Source organism: Zingiber officinale, chromosome 5A (assembly GCF_018446385.1).
Source record: "Zingiber officinale cultivar Zhangliang chromosome 5A, Zo_v1.1, whole genome shotgun sequence".
NCBI classification, from domain to species: domain Eukaryota; kingdom Viridiplantae; phylum Streptophyta; class Magnoliopsida; order Zingiberales; family Zingiberaceae; genus Zingiber; species Zingiber officinale.
Window position 1 is genome coordinate 101158207 of NC_055994.1, and position 18153 is coordinate 101176359.

General features: G+C 37.5%; 1 protein-coding gene across 1 annotated transcript; it reads left to right on the forward strand.

The window, feature by feature from the left end:
• The first annotated feature begins 4130 nt into the window (after window positions 1-4130).
• LOC121979850 lies at window positions 4131-4760 on the forward strand. The gene has a single exon (XM_042531836.1). It carries the CDS (start codon window positions 4131-4133, stop codon window positions 4758-4760), a length of 630 nt encoding a protein of 209 aa, XP_042387770.1.
• Window positions 4761-18153: the final 13393 nt, after the last annotated feature.

Genomic DNA, 18153 nt, shown 5'->3' on the forward strand with positions numbered 1-18153 from the left:
AATTTCCATCGGTACTTTCCGACGGAATCTAATTTCCGTTGGTAATATTAAATATTACCGACGGAATTAATTTTCCGTCGGTAAAATTAGAATATTATCGACGGAATTAAAATTCCGTCGGTAATATTTTCCGACGGAATTTAATTTCCGTCGATAATATTTTCCGACGGAATTTAATTTCCGTCGATACAATGATAGGAACTATTTATTAACAGGGGAAAAATCAGGATTACCGACAAAATATAATTTCCGTCGGTAAGTACCGACGGAATCTAATTTCCGTCGGTAATCCTGAAATATAAACAAAAATATCAGGATTTCCGACGGAATCTAAATTCCATCGGTGATTACCGACGGAATCTAAATTCCGTCGGTAATTTCCGACGAAATCTAATTTCCGTCGGAAATCCTGAAATAAAAACAAAAAATATCAGGATTACCGACGGAATTTAGATTCCGTCGGTAATTTCCGACGGAATCTAAATTCCGTCGGTAATCCCGAAAATAAAATTAGGGCACCATCCCTTCTCCTCTCGTGCGCTCGATTTCCTCCTCTCCCGCGATTCCGGCGCAATCTCTCCTCTTCGGCGATTCCGGTGCGATCTCTCCTTTTCGGCGATTCCAGCACAATCTCTCCTCTCCGATGATCTTCAGGTAAGTTCTCTCCTCTCCTCTCCATTTTTCTCCTCTCCGCCAGTCGCTACCACACGGCTGGCGGCTTTGCGGGGCGCTAGCCGCACGCTAGTGGTTGTGTCGACCGCTAGCAAGCGGTCTATCGCTTGCCCGCGGCTGCTAGCAAACAAGCGACAACTGTGCTGAGAGCTTGCAAGTGAACGGCAGCTGTGTCGAGCGCTTGCAAGCGGCCGACGGCTGTGCCGGCCGACGGCTGTGCCAGCCGATGGCTGTGTTGGCTGCCAACAAGTGGTTTCTACTACAAATTTTTTCTCTATTGTGTAGGGACACAAAATAAATAGGGAATATTATATGGATATATGGAGTAACTAATGGAGGAGACAAGAGATGACTTGGTATTTTATATAACTTGCTAGCTAGCCAACCAATACAGAATGACTCAAGCTAGCTAGCTAGTTAAATTGATCCAATTGTTAGTATTGATCCAATCTTTTAAACTAATTAAATGGGGTTTCAAAAAATTCAAAATTTTAGTTTGTGACCTTTGTTAATAACGATTATAAGGTTTTCCCTCTTGACTAGAGATTTTAGCTAGGATGGGCAAGGTCTTGATATATATGAAAATTGTCTGAAGATGTCTTCAACACATTGGCTAGGAATGTACCATCTACATGATTGATATAAAATAATAATCTTGTCAGTGTTAAACCAAATTATGATAAGATTTAATCCAACTTATGTACTTTTGGAAAATATAGTATGCATTATGTATTCATGGGTGGTTTTAATTTCTTAGTGTCGCCTCTTTAACCCAAAAATTATTAATTAATTAATTAATTAGTTTAATTTCCTTATAGAAAATGAAAATTGTGGTTCAAATTAAGTTGGGTTAATTTGTGCAAACATTATATATATATGCGATCGAAGAGATGATCGACCACATAAATTATTAGTACTGATAGTTTGTTTTTGTGTTTTTTACTTGTGAATGACATAGTTCACTCAAATGCTTTTGGTGCAGCATGATCCACAAAATTCGCACTTCATACTTCATTAATTAAGATGTGTGAACCAACACATCTTCCCCTATACGGGGGCTTACATGGTAGTTAGATGAGGCTATGCAGTTGGTTGTGAATTCTAATTTTTGTTACACTTTGTTCAATTGATATGATATTGTATTGACTCATGAACTAAGTATCAATCAGCTATTGAACCTCAACTTCAAAATCCTTTACGGCCTCGGTTATTTGATTTTATTTAATTCATTACCACATCTTCTGATGCAGCCAAAATCCAAACTAGGTACTATACCAATATAACATCCAATATAGTTAGTTATAAGCTGACACTATCCTCTAAAACAATTTTAGATTTAAAAGCTACTAGATTGTTCTGTTGGGAGAAGGATAAGATGAAGATATTCTTACAAAGAGATGAAGGTGGAACGAAGCGAAAGAGGTACAACATTGAATATGCAACAAATTTTGCAGATGTGATAGCAAAGCGCTAACATTTGCAAAATTTGTTGCATACTCAATGTTGTACCTCTTTTGCTTCGTTCCACCTTCATCTCTTTTTAAGAATATGTTCATCTTATCCTTCTCCCAACGGAACAATCTAGTATCTTTTGAATCTAAAATTGTTCTAGAGGATAATGTCAGTTTATAACTAACTATAATAGGTTCATCAATTTCCAAGACTTCTAATTCATCTGAAGATCCAAGAGCCAGGGCTCGTCCTAGTTCTTCTTCTACAAGAGACTCAAGACCCACAGGACTCTGATTAGGTTTGTATAACTATAACTTACCTTTTTTTATTTATCACTTATAAAACATACAAAATATATTTATTCTATTTTGATATTAATTATAATCTGCTCACCTCTAAAATATGATATTAATTGTATTACATTTTCTCAGGAACAATTCATCACCATCAGTAGATATCCAAAATATGATCGAGGCATCTTTTTTCGTTGACATGTAAAATTAGTTAAACATTATACTTTTTTAGTGCATTGCTCTCATTTCTTTTCTTGCATATTTAACGAGTGTCATTGTAATGATTTCTAGAGGAAGTCTTTACAGAGTTTTGGAGGGATCATCCTTTAGTAAGTAGTTTTTCCTACTTAGTTTTAATTATTAACCTTTTGTTTGTTTGTGTATTTTTGAAAGATTTAATCATGAATAGTTGAGGCATGGATCATTCTTTTTTAGGTTTCAGCATTTCATTATAGTATTACAAAATTATATTTATTATGTTTTGATATTTTAATCTGCACATTTCTAAATATTATATTATTGTATGTTTCAGGAGTTCCTATTGACATATTGATCATCATCGTCGTCGTCATCGTCATCATCATTTGCTCGTTTATATCCGGTATCAAAATTAGCTATATATAAATCACTACAAAAATTTTATCTTATTCATAAATAATCATATTCTATTGCATTTTACTTTTGTAGGATTTTCTATTATATGCGGATGTATAATTTGGAGTATTTTCTATCATGGTATGTATTTAAATATCTGATTCTATAAATTTGGATTTATATATGGAAATTTGGATAGTTTAGTTTGTTTCTATTATTGTGATTTGTTTAGATTTTATTTGTTTTAGATGATTGTGATTGTTTTTATTTATATTACTTTGTTTGTATGGATGTTATAGTTTATTTATGTTTGTATGAATTGTATGAATTATTAGGATATATGAAATGTGTTTGTAGGTGTGAAAGTAATTGTTTGTATGTGTTTGTATGGATGTGATTGTTTGTATGTGTTTGTATATATGAAATGTCATCGTCTGTGATAATTTAGTGTATATATGGATTGTAAACAAGGTACAAAAAGAAATATAAATTTTTTCTTCTAATTTTTTTTTATTTTACTGACGGAATACCTACGGAATAAGTATTCCGTTGGCAATTATCGTAATGGTTTACCGACGGAAACGATATTTCCGTCGGTATTTATAAAATTATTTACCGACGGAATTTATATTTCCGTCGATAAACACCGACGAAAACAATGTTTCCGTCGGTAACCACAACTACAGGAAGCACTATTTCCGGCATGATTTACCGACGGAAATATAAATTCCGTCAGTAAATTTTACTACGGAAATCCTAATTCCGTCGGTAATTACCGACGGAATTTAAATTCCGTCGGTATATCTGTTTCCGACAAATTATCTTCTGACAACTGATTTTCCGTCATAATTCCGTCACTAAGCAACTATACCGACGGAATTACGACGGAAAATTCCGTCGGTAAGCCTGTTTTTTTTTGTAGTGAACACTTTATACCTGGGCGGAGCTGACCCTTGGGCTGCTCGTAGTTGGTTGAGGAATTTGGAAAGCACTTTTGGGTACACGAGCTGAACAGATGAAGAGAAAGTGGAATTGGCTGCGTATCACCTCCGAGATCTGGCGGTCACATGGTGGGATATGCAGAAGACGATCTTCAGGGAGTAACACATCAAATGGTTGATGTTTCATGATGCTTTCGAGAGACAGTATTTCCCTGCTACCTTTTGTCTTGCTCGTCGCCAGGAGTTTCTGAACCTCAAGCAAGGCGATCGTTCAATATTGGAGTACAATGCAGAGTTCAGTAGGTTGGCTGAATTTTGTCCTCAGCTAGTGGCACAGGATTACGATCGGATGCATCAGTTTACTCAGGGCCTTGCTGCATACATTCGGATCCGAATGTTAGGTTTTCCAGGTAGTTCCTATCGGGAGGTGTTGGATCGTGCACTATTTATCGAGATGACGCAGCAGCAGGTGTCTCTAGAGAAAGGTAATGAAAAACAGCTGTCTCAGAAGAGAGGAAATAGGAGCCAGGGTTCTCGGGCTCCTTCCGGAGGATCTTCTCGGCCTCAGAAGACGGGGCGAACGACGGATGGAGGTTCTCGACCCTCTCGTGGTGACCGGAAGGACTTTCGGGGAATCACGTGTTTTCAGTGTGGTTCCAAAAGTCACGCCAGGAACAACTGTCCGTTGGATCATGCTATATGTTTCTACTGTAAACTTCCAGGCCATGAGAGTCGGAATTGTACCCTGAAAGCACAGTTGGAGACTCCTAAAGTCACATCTCAGGGGGAACAACCCTCACAGTCATGACCACATAGAAGATATCAGAAGACTCAGAGTGCTCCACGTCAGCAACGACCACGGCCTTCTCAGGGCCAGATATATCATGTGCAGGGTCTGGAACCAGTGACTACACAGTATTCTGCCGCAGTGTCTTCTCATCAGGCATTTCCAGTATAGCAGGATGTTTATCCACCTCAACCCTACCCAGCATACCAGCAGCAGCCTCAGTCTTAGTATCAGCAGTCGGTTCCTGCACCTCCGATTCCAGCGCAGACCACGCCAGGAATGCCACAGCCGAGCTCAAAGGTGGGTCGCGTTTATGCTGTCACACGGGAGGGGGCACAGCGAGCTGAAGGATCAATTTTTCGAGGTACTATTTCAGTTTATACCTTCACTACAGATCTATTGATAGATACTGGTAGTTCCCATTCATTCATATCTCGGGTATTTCTGGGTAAAATCGGGAGACTGCCTACTCGTCGGACTCATGGGTTGACAGTATCTCTACCATCTGGTGAGATACTAGGTATCAGTCTGGAAGTCAAGGGATGTCCTTTAGACTTCAATGGTCAGACTCTTATGGTGGATCTGCAGGTATTAGAAATGATAGAATTTGATATTATATTGGGCATGGATTGACTGGCCATGAACCACGCCACGGTCGACTGCGGAGCTAGAGTAGTCACTTTCCAACCTCCCGGGCTACCATCTTGGGTATTTGTTGGAACCGGGAGTGATGGGATATCAGTCATATCAGCCATGCAAGCGAGGAGGTTATTGTTACAGGGTTGTCAGGGATATCTGCTGTCCATGGTTAAAGCTGGTTCGGATGCATTATCATGGCTCTCGGATGCTTCTATTGTTCGAGAATTTCCAGATGTGTTCCCTGACAAACTCCCCGATTTGCCTCCTAACAGGCAAGTCGAGTTTACGATTGAGTTGGTTCCGGGAACCGCACCGGTATCCAAGACCCCTTATCGCATGGCACCAAAGGAGTTAGAGGAGCTGGAGGTTCAGTTGCAGGAGCTGTTGGATAGAGGATTTATCCGTCCCAGTGTTTCTCCATGGGGAGCACCAGTACTCTTCGTTAAGAAGAAAGACGGATCACTAAGATTATGTATTGATTACTGACAGCTGAATGCGGTGACTGTCAAGAACAAATATCCATTGACACGTATAGAGGATTTATTTGATCAGTTGAAGGATACATGTGTATATTCAAAGATTGATTTGCGCTCAGGCTATCATCAACTCAGGGTTGGAGATGCAGATATTCCGAAGACAGCATTTCGCACTCGTTATGGTCACTACGAGTTCTTGGTAATGCCATTTGGGCTTACCAATACCCCAGCAGTGTTCATGGATATGATGAATAGAGTATTCCTCGAGTACTTAGATAAGTTCTTCATTGTGTTCATTGACGATATTCTGATATATTCCCGATCTGAGGAGGAACACAGGCGACATCTTCGCATAGTTTTGGAGACGCTACGGCTAGAACACCTCTATGCGAAGTTTAGTAAATGCGTATTCTGGCTACCTTCGGTGGGTTTTCTTGGACACATCGTTTCCAGCAGAGGTATATCAGTCGACCCACAGAAGATTAAGACAATCACTAGCTGGGAGCAGTCGAAGACAGTACAGGAGATACGTAGCTTTTTGGGTCTAGCTGGTATTATCGGAGATTTGTCGAGGGATTTTCCAGCATAGCCTTGCCTTTGACATGATTGACTCGAAAGGGAGAAAAGTTTAGCTGGACAGAATCTTGTGAGCAGAGCTTTCAAGAGCTCAAACGGAGGCTCGTTACTGCACCCGTGTTAGTACTTTCCTCTGGCATGGATGGATTTGTACTTTTCATAGATGTGTCATATCAGGGACTGGGTGTCGTACTTATACAGCATGATCGTGTGGTGTCGTATGCCTCACGTCAGCTGAAGGACCATGAGGGGAACTATCCAGTCCATGATTTGGAGTTGACAGTTATCATCTTTGCACTGAAAATTTGGCGACATCATTTATATGGGATCACCTTTGAGATTTACACAGATCATAAAAATCTCAAATATCTATTTACCCAAAAGGAACTGAATCTACGATAGAGAAGATGGATGGAATTCTTGAAAGATTATGACCGCACAATTAACTATCACCCGGGGGAAGCCAATGTGGTGGCCGATGCTTTGAGCCGAAAATCCCGTGGAGTTTTGGCATGCCACCGAGTGATGGTTACAGAATTGATGCAGAGCTTCTCTGAGTTGGGGTTGATGGAGCAAGCACAGACAGAGTGAGGCTTGCTAGTTACTATGGTTGCTCAGTCACCTATAGTGGAGCGTATCAAAGAGGCTCAAGCTACAGATCAGCATCTATAGTTTTTACGTAGCAGAGTTATCTTAGGACAGTAGACAGAGTTTACCTGTGATAATAATGGAATTCTGTATTTCCGCGGAAGATTATGTGTCCTCGAGTCGTATCCTGTTCAGAAGGACTTATTACGGGAAGCACATCGATCTAGATTTACGATTCATCCAGGAGGTACTCGCAGGTACAGGGATCTGAAACGATCATACTGGTGGAATGGTATGAAGAAGGACATTGCGACATTTGTGGCGCAGTGTTTGGTTTGTCAGCAGATAAAGCAGAGCATCAGAGACCAGCTGGGTTACTGCAGAAGATAGAAATACCAGAATGGAAATGGGAGCATATCACGATGGACTTTATGGTAGGGCTACCCCGGACCCGGAAGGGACATGATGCGATCTGGGTAATCGTTGATCGGTTAACCAAATCTGTACACTTTTTGTCGATCCATCAAACAGATTCATTGGATCGATTGGCAGAGTTATACTGCAGAGAGATCATCAGATTGCATGGTATACCTTTGAGTATTATATCAGATAGAGATCCACGATTTACATCTCGATTTTGGCAGAGTCTTCAGCAGTCCATGGGTACAGAACTCCGTTTTAGTACTGCATTTCACCCTCAGACGGATGGGCAGTCGGAGCGTACTATCCAAACATTGGAGGATCTATTGAGATCTTGTGTTATGGACTTCAGCGGTAGCTGAGAGGATCATTTGCACTTGGTGGAGTTTGCATATAACAACAGTAACCACTCAGTGATTCAGATGGCACCATTCGAGGTATTATATGGCAGAGCATGTAGATCTATTTTATGGGATGAGGTTGGAGAATTGTCGATCTTGGGCCCCCAGCGTGTTCAGTGAGATGCAGAGTTGGTTGGCACCATCAGACGCAGAATGTTAAAAGCTCAGGACCGACAGAAAAGTTATGCAGATCAGAGACGGAGACCTTTGGAGTTCTCTGTGCATGATCATGTGTTCCTGCGAGTGTCTCCTACCAAGGGAGTTAGGAGGTTTGGATTGAAAGGGAAGTTAGCTCCTCGTTACATCGGACCCTTTCAAATACTTGAGAGGATTGGTGAGGTAGCTTATCGATTGGCGCTGCCACCATCACTTGCCGGGGTGCATGATGTATTTCACCTAACTATGCTGAGGAAATACGTGCCGCACCCTACACATATTTTGACAGATGTATTGATCACCCTTCAACCAGATGTGACATATGAGGAGGTCCCAGTATGGATATTGGATCGCAAGGAACACCAGCTGCGGAATAAGACTACCCAACTGGTCAAGGTTGGATGGGAGCATCATTCAAATGACGAGGCAACCTCGGAGCTGGAGGATGAGATCTGAGCCCAGTATCCACATTTGTTTAATGAAGGTATGTAAAGTAATTTCATTATTAGTAATGATCACACATGCCGTTTGTCGTTTAATGCATTTGCGTCGTAAATTTAGGGACCAAATTTTTATTAGAGGGGGAGAATGTGAGGTACGGCAAAGTAAATAACCTATAATAATATATGGGAATTTTTAAGCATTTTTCTGAATTTATTTGGAGGACGTATGACAGTGTTTAAGGGGATAAATTATTAGGCTTAAGATGGTATTGGAAATCATCATTAGAGGAGGGCTAATTTAGGGTTGGGGAGAATTTAAACCCTACCTCTATAAGAAGCTACAGTACCCCCACCGAAGCCATAAAACGCCGACCCTTCCTTTCTTCATGTCTTCTTCTCCCGAAATCGCCGACCCAACGCCGCGACGACATCTCCACACGCGGATTCACGGCGACGGTTAGACCGCTGATCTCTGAAGCTTCTTAGCCTCCACCCCTTGTCGACATCATCACCGGAGGCTCTCCTCTTCAGATTACTACCTCATGCGAGGACCGACGGGCAGGAGGAGCAGATCCGAACTCCGGAGATCCTGAGGGTTGAATCGCTTATTCCGAAGGTCGATGGTAGCAGGAATTGGTACTCCCAGCTGCTGTCTCGCTTGACAGAACCTAGGATCGAGTTGATTGCGTCGGGCTCTCATCGTCAACGGTGGAGGTTTCCAACAACAAGGTATTTGAGGTGAGGATTGTTTGTTTAGGGTTTTTGGGTGGCTATGCGATCTGTGATTTGTGGCCAGGACGAGAGGTTAGACTGATTGTGGTTCGGTTCTGGCAGTGGCTCGCTGTGAGGGGCTCGAACATAACCTCCAGCAGTTGTTCTTCTTCCGGGAAGCAATAGGTAAGGTCTCGATCACTCCAGAAGTTTAATCTGTAGACCTAGGTGTTGGATTCAATGTGTACTGGGTACTGATCAGTGTGATGGTGTTGTTGGTAGCTCTGTAGGAGCTTCGATCTGTGGACTTGTGGTGGTAGGCATCACCGGTGTGCTTGTGCCGACGATTACACCTCCTCGGTAGTGTATCCTGACTTCGATTCATTAGGTAAGGCATCTTCTGTATTGGTTATAGATCTGTAGTGTTGATGTGGGTTTTGGCAGTGAGCATGTGTTTATTGGGCTAATTGTGTAGTGTGAATTAGGGATGGTCTTGTGATTTGATAGAACGGTAATGAGAACTATTAGAGAATAATGAATGAACTCGGATTAAATTTCCCTGTCTCGTGTATTAGCTCGGTTATTTACATACATATGAATTTAGTTACGATGGATATGTTGATGCAGGACTTTAATCGAGGCGGGTGTCGTGACGTAGTGACATTGGATTCAGCCTACATTTAGAGGCGAGTACTTCTTGACTTGTTTCTTTAGTTATTATTCTTAGTGCATGAGCAGTTCGGATAAAGTAGAGTTTTACCTTGACTCCACTCGTATTATTTATTATGCTTGATACTTTATCCACTCAATCTTCGAGATGCTCACATTCGTATCTAAACAGTCTCCCGTTATTATCCCTGATAATTAGCAGATACTAGATACCATGTTACCTGTTTGTACTACTGTTTATTTATGCTTCATATTGAGCATGCGACTTCATGTAGCATACCTGATTTTTGTATATATGATGACTGTTGCATTGTTCGCATCATGTCATTGCATGCATCCCTAATGACCTTGGCTCCCTTGTGGTTGAGACGGTCATTGGCTTGGGTCGCACGCTCGAACACTCATGGGTAGTGGTAGCTTGGAGCGTGCCGCATGTCCTGTCGTGCCCCCCACTCACACACTCATTGGGTAGTGATAGCTGGAGTCGGGGCAGCAAGGACCCCGTCGCAGACGTGGCTATTCAGCTACTATGCAACTGCCCCCTCGGCCACTCGAGAATAGTGATAGCTGGAGGGTGTACAGTTTGTCATTGACCCGGCCTCTCGTCCATACTGGGGTCATGGTACTTGAGGGGTGGGCAGGAGTGACCATCCGTGCATACGCTATTTTTCTGTTATTCTTGATTATGCTGTTATATGCTTACTTGTTCAGTTTCTGATATCTCATACCTGTTTATATGCTTAGACACTGATTACTGTGACAGTATACCTTATCTGTGATCTTAGTAGTTATGAGCAGTACTGTAGCAGTTTATGTTACCTCAGATCTTATACTACTAGCTTAGAATATGGTATCAGGTATGGATATATACTTTGTTTTTATAGTAGTATCTGCTATTTATCTTCCTGAGACTGTATCCTGTTGTACTCCTGGCTATTTATGTTACTCATGCACTATCTGTTCTTTACTCGCTAAGTTTTATACTCACCACCTCGTACATTGGTAATTTCACCAGGTAGCCGATAGTGATGCTGGTACACTTGGGGGACCCCGACTGCCAGTCCCACGTCGCTTTCGAGGACGGATTTCCGATTTTGTTTAGCTTTCTGTTTGTGAGTTGAACTTTTGAACTTGTTAGTGTAATAACCCTTTTGGGGACTTGATGTTATTCTGTGATTGATTTTGCTTTATCGAGGAGTCAAGCCGGGTCGACCCGCGGTGAGTTCTTTTTGGTACTTCGTATTTGTTATCTGTTTTCTGCTGTGTTTGAGTTTCCAGCCGTGTGGGCTGCATACTATCTGCGTGGTTGTGGTTTGTTCTAGCCGTGTTGGCTATATTTTTGCATCTGTTATACCTGTTAGCTATGTATACTGGTTCATTTGTCACCACTACAGGGGAGGTGTTGTCTGATTTTCGTCGGACAACCTTACTCTCGGGGCGTGACAGTTACGCTGCTGCTCCTTTCTTCTCTACTTCATTTACTAGTCGTCGGTAGCTGACTTGAGCGTCGAAGGGCCATCGCCGAGGTATCCCTCCTCGGCCCGACACGAATGATTTGTGGTTGCAGGCTTAGCTTGTTGGAGGTCCACGTCATCTTCAGTCGACGCCCAGTCAACGTGAGCGCCACCTCCCCAGCGTCCGTCGACTCACTCTCGGACAGGATCATATATAAATTTTAAATAAATAATTTATTAAATTAATTGATTAAATTTGTTATGTTCCTTAATATTTATAGATAGATGATCCCGTCTGGAATTTGAGTCAGATGGAGGTCGGCTACATTGTCACCGACGTTGATGGAAATTGACGGAGACGTTCCACGAGGCCAATGCTGCACAGGCAAGCTCCCTCTCCTTTGTACAATTATTGGTTGGTCCTAGAAAGATCGTACCGGTTCCACTGTACAAATATTTTGTACACGTATCGAACCTTTCCTAAACAACCTATTGTGTTCTTTAGAAGTTAAATTAGGAATTGCAAGCGGAACTTAACATCATTGATTCCAAATTTAACTTATCTGTTCTTGATGGTTTAGATTTGGATCGTAAGCGGAACTTAACACTATTGATCCAAATTCACCTATGTTATTAATTCCATTAAATATTAATTTTTAAAATTGGCTTCTAGGACTGCATGGCGAGGCACATGGCCTTCTTGGATATGGGAGCAACCACCACCGCCAAGATAAAGCCTTTTAAGGAAAGCTAATATTTAATTTCCTTAAATAACTCTAGGTTAACTAAAAACAACAATTGAATCATAAATTCGGCAAAGTAAAAAAAAAACACAAACTCGAAAATAAATTCGAAAACTAGATCTAATGCCTCTTGTGTTTGGAATTCATACAAAAGAAAAACAACTAGTGTAATGCGGAAATTAATTACTAATTGTACCTTCCTTTGTATACAACGATCTCTTGATCTTCTACCATATTCCTCTTCTTATCCCGGACTTTATGTGGGCAACGATCTACCGAGATGAGAACCACCCAAGCCCTTCTCCTTCCTCCTTGCAAGTTTCGGCCAAAACAAAAATCCTCCAAGGATCTAGAATTTTGACCACCACCACCAAGCTCCAAGGAATGCAAGAAACAAAGCCTCTTTTCTCTCCTTCTTCTCCTAGCTAGAACCGGCCACCATCACCAACTCCAAAAGAAAGATGAAACCGGCCACTAAAGAAGAAGAGAAGAGGAGAGGGAGAACCTCTAGGGCCGGCCACACCAAAGAGGAAAAGAGAGGAAGAAAAAGAATAGAGTTGTTACCCATGAAGGCACCTCTACCCCCTCTTTTATATTCCTTGGTCTTGGCAAATAAGGAAATTTAAATAAAAACTTCCTTAATTCCTTTGCCATGAAAAAGAAAATTTTAATTGATTTAAAATCAATTTCCTTTTCTTAATGCATATGGCCGGCCACTTTAATCTCCAAAACAAGGAGAGTTTTAATTAACACAAGAATTAAAACTTCCTAATTTGTTTCCAAAAATTTATAAAAAATTTCTCCAATAATATTTCTCTTCATGGTGGATGATAAAAAGGAATTTTTATAAATTAAAATCTTTCTTTTAAACATGTGGATAATTTCCAAAAAGAAAGTTATCTCTAAAAATTAAAATCTTCTTTCAATCTACAAATAAGGAAAGATGTCAAATCTTTTCTTAATCTTTTGTAGAAACTTATAAAAGACATATTTAATTTTTAAACTCTCTTTTAAATCATGAACATGGTTAAAAAATGAAAGTTTTCTTAAAATTAAAATCCACCTTTCAATCTACAAATAAGGAAAGATTTCAAATCTTTTCTTAATCTTTTGTAGAAAGCTATAAAAGGAAAATTTTAAATTTTAAACTCTCTTTTAAAATCATGATATCCACATTAAGAAAAGATTAAAAATAAAATCCCTTTTTAATATGATGTGGCCGGCCACACCAACTCAACTCATCCTATTTACTTGGTCGGCTCAAGCTTGGGTTCCAAGCTTGCTTGGCCGACCCCAATAGGATAGGGTATAAAGGTGGGTAAGAAGTGGATATGTGGTGGGTATAAATCTCTATATACAAGAGGCTACAATAGGGACCGAGAGGAGAAATTGGTTTTGGTCTCCCGATGAAATTAAGCTTCCCGTGTTCGCCCCGAACACTCAACTTAACTTCATCAATAATAATTCATAACACTAAAGAATTATTATTGAATTACCCACCAATCCCAAATTACGTTTTGGGCTTCTTCTTATTATGAGTGTGTTAGTCTCCCTGTGTTTAAGATAGCGAATGCCCACTAATTAAATGAGTTACTGACAACTCACTTAATTAATATCTTAGTCCAAGAGCAGTACTGTTGGTGCGGTTAGCACTAACGGTCTAACTCAGGTTTTGATGAATGACAAATCAGGTTAAGTTAGGTTTGTCGTTATCTAACACTCTGATCGAGTGTGCAGGCGAAGTCCAAACAGTCGACGGGCTGACCGGATGTCTGGTATGAAGCCCAGCTAGGTCAACAGGCCGACCGGATAGCTAGCACAAAGTCCAAGTGGGTCGACGGGTTGACTGGACGCTTGGCACGAAGTCCAAATGGGTCGAAGGGCTGACCGGACATTTGGCACTAAGTCCAGCTAGGTCGACGGGATGACTGGATAGCTGGCGAGAAGTCCAGACGGGTCGAAGGGCTGACCGGACGTCTGGCAGGTGAGTAAGGTAAGTCACTGGAAGGGAGTGACTGTGAGGACGCGTTCTCGAGAAGGGAACATTAGGCGTCGATCCGGCTTAGATCCATTTCATATATCTAAGTCGAGATCGTGACTAGATTCTGGTCTCGGAAAGACGGAATCTAAGTCATACTCTTTTTGTCAATTTATAAAACTGTGCTAACACTTTGTTTTGCAGGAAACATATTATGTATTTGCCTCGGACTAACCTTGTCTTGCAGGACCTGTTCCGGGAGCCCGGAGGCAATTTTATCCTGATCACGTCGTCGCCACGTGGAGCTCGCTGGTTGGACTTGCCCTGTCTCACTAGGGCACCTGGAAGGGATCCAGGGCGCCCCGAGCCTCATATAAAAGAAGGGTCAGGGGTGGAGCTCATATCAACAACTCTAAATTGAAGAACTCGCTCTCCTGTGCTCCTGCGACGCTGCAAAGCTCCGACAAAAGTGTTGCTTCTCTTTTTAAGTCTCTTATTTTTATCGGTATTGCTTTAATTCTTTCATTAGCATTTTCTGTACTTAGTTTGTAATATCTCTCGAACTGCTAGTGAATTGTCCATCGAAAGCACCCTCGTGTGCGGGCCTTGGAGTAGGAGTCGCCAAAGGCTCCGAATCAAGTAAAATTGGTTCTTGTGTTAGCATTGCATTGTTTTACTTTTTCCGCTGCGCTTACTCTTATCGACGAATTTTTTATAATCGATATTCTCCCCCCCCCCCCCCTCTATCGAACGTCTACGATCCAACAAGTGGTATCAGAGCAGGTACCGCTCTGATTTGGTGCAACCACTAATCAGGCAAAGGGGGTGTTTTTTTAAGAAAAATTAGATATCATTCATCTTTAAAATACATCATTTTTTCCTCCAAAATTGATTTTGAAAAATACATCGTCATCTTTTCACCATTGCTTAGTATTGACAAAATATTACATTTTCAAAATTTTGAAATAATATTTTTTATTAATATTTTATTATTTTTAAAAAAAAATAGTGAAATATTATTTTTTTCCCGCACTGCTAATCCAAGACCAAGTCTTGGCACCACTTTTTAGTTTTCCATCTTCAGCATTCAATGACTCTTCTAGAAGGACGGAACCCCCACGAACCACCACCATACGATCAAGATTTCAACTACTGGAGACGATTAATGGAATGCTTCTTAGGAAGCTTAGATTTCGATTATGTGCTAATATTGAGAAAACCCTCTCAGGACTCAGAACTGAACAAAAATGTAAGTAAAATTATTTATAGTGTTTTACCTAACAATGTTTTATACAGACTAGAAAAGTGTAAGAATGCGTGTAAGCCTTGGACCCAGTTGATCAAGCTTCATGAGAAGCCGTTGGAGTCAGATGATCAAGTCAAAATCGAATTCGAACTCGAGTCAGATCCAACGGAGAAGCCTGCTGAATTAGGGGTTGCGCTCAAGGTTAGTAATATTTACCAAAACACCCTTGCTAGTAGTAGTTTAATATGTGCATGTTAACTTGGATATGTCTGAAAGTATATGTGAAAATAGTGTACATGACAATACTTGCAAAAATACCCCTAGGATATTTTCTGATAAAATAAATATAATTAATTCAGAAAATGCAGAAAATACCCCTAGGATATTTTCTGATAACACAAATATAATTAATTTATAAAATACAAAAAATCTGAAAATAATTAATAAATCAAAAAATTTGAATTTAAACCTAAACAAATTTGAAAATTCAAACAAAAAAGATGACAAGGTCAATATTGATCTAGATAAAATTAATAAATTATTTAATCTAGACAATATTAATCTAGAAAGTCTTATCCAAACTCGAGATAATCTAATTAACAAAAAATTAAATATTAAAGATAAAACTTATCTAATAAATTCCACTAATTATATCAACTTAAAAGATAAAGAAAATATAAGGATAAATTCAAACACTATGATAAAATCAAAAATAAACTTAACATATTTAAAATTAAATGTTGAAGATAACATATTAAACAAAGATAATCTGGAATTAACATTAATAAAAGATTAAAAGATAAATCTTTAAGAAATATAATTTAATTAATCCATTAAATAAAGATAACTCAATTAACTTAATAAAATTAAAATGGAAAGAAAATTCAAATAATAATTACACTCTCTTAAAGAAGGATAATTTGATCAATTTAATTAATTCAAAATTTAAAACTTAAATCTAAATTACAAATTAAACATTAAATCTTAACTAAAACTAAAAAATCTTAAAAGGAAAATCAATAAGTTAAGGGGAGGCTCTAGGATAGCTGACACCTCCAAAATAATCTACCCGGTAGGGTAATCAAAACTAATCTACTTGACAAGGGTAACCGAAACCAACCTACCCGGCAGGGTAATTAGGACTAGAATAAAGGATAAGGTTTAACTTGACCAATGGTACTGGTAAAGTTTTGGATGATAGTACGTTAGGGAAGCTTAGTCTATGCATGTCTAGGAAGATATGGCTTCGACCTGGTGCATTTGGCTAAGTGGAACTAGCCGAAGCTACCCCTTACGGATCATAACCAGTTAGACCAAGGTTTTGTATTAAGTTCAGTGGATAGGATTATTTGGAGAACCTCGAAGGCATGGTTACTCTAATGATGTCCAGGTGACTCACCATAGCCCAGAAGTTTATCCAAAGAATGTCTATTTATTGAGTCCAAAGCTAAACCTGAATCTAACACAAAGTTAAACCAAACCCTATAATTAAATCAAATTCATCTCACAAAAATATAGGATTCCCTGATTGAAAATTTAAATCGGGTGAGATGACAAAGGATCAAAATTAAATTTTGAATTCAAATAAAATTTAAATTTAAGCTTAAAATTAAAATTAAATTAAAATTAAATTAAAATTAAAATTAAATCTCAAAATTAAAAATTTTCTTTTTAACTTAAAAATCATTTAACTTAAAAATTATTTTAACATAAAAATTATTTTAAAAATTATTTTAACATAAAAATTATTTTAGCATAAATATTATTTTTTTAAAAAAAATATTTTAATTAAAAATTATTTTAGCTAAAAAATTATTTTTAAAAAAATTATTTTAACTTAAAAATTATTTTAACTTAAAAATTATTTTAACATAAAAATTATTTTAAAAATCATTTTAACTTAAAAAATTATTTTAACATAAAAATTATTTTAACATAAAAATTATTTTAACTTAAAAAATATTTTAAAAATTATATTAACTTAAAAATTATTTTAAAAATAATTATAACTTAAAAATTATTTTAACTTAAAAATTATTTAAAAAATCATTTTAAATTAAAAATTATTTTAAAAAACTTTTAAAAATCATTTTAAAATTCCTTTAAAAATTATTTTAAAAACTTTAAAAATAATTTTATAAATTCTTTTCAAAATTATTTTAAAAACTTTAAAAATCACTTTATAATTTCTTTTCAAAATTATTTTAAAAACTTTAAACTGATTTTAAAAATTCCTTTCAAAACTTTTAAAAATCATTTTAAAAAATATTTTAAAAATTAATTTTTAAAAAAAAAACTTTTAAAAATCATTTAAAAATTTATTTTAAAAACTATTTAAAAAACTCTTTAAAAAACTTTTTAAAATCATTTTAAAAAATTCTTTTAAAAATTATATTAAAAAAACTTTAAAAAATCATTTAAAAAAACTTTTAAAAATTCTTTTAAAAAATTATTTTAAAAACGTTTAAAAATCATTTTAAAACCTTTTAAAAAATTCTTTTATTTAAAAAAAAACTTTTAAAACTCATTTTAAAAATTATTTTAAAAACTTTTAAACCTTATTTTAAAAATTATGTTAAAAATTGTTCTAAAAATTTTAAAACTCATTTCAAAACTACTTTTAAAAATCATTTTAAAAATTCTTTTAAAAACTTTTAAAAATAATTTTAAAAATTCTTTTAAAAATTTTAAAACGCATTTTAAAACTTCTTTTAAAAATTATTTTAAAAACTTTTAAAAATCATTTTAAAAAATTGTTTTAAAAACTTTTAAAACTCATTTTAAAAATTCTTTTAAAAATTATTTTTTCTTTTAAAAGCTTTTAAAACTTATTTTTTTTAAAAAACTCTTTTAAAAACTATTAAAACTCATTTTAAAAATTCTTTTAAAAACTTTTAAAACTCATTTTAAAATT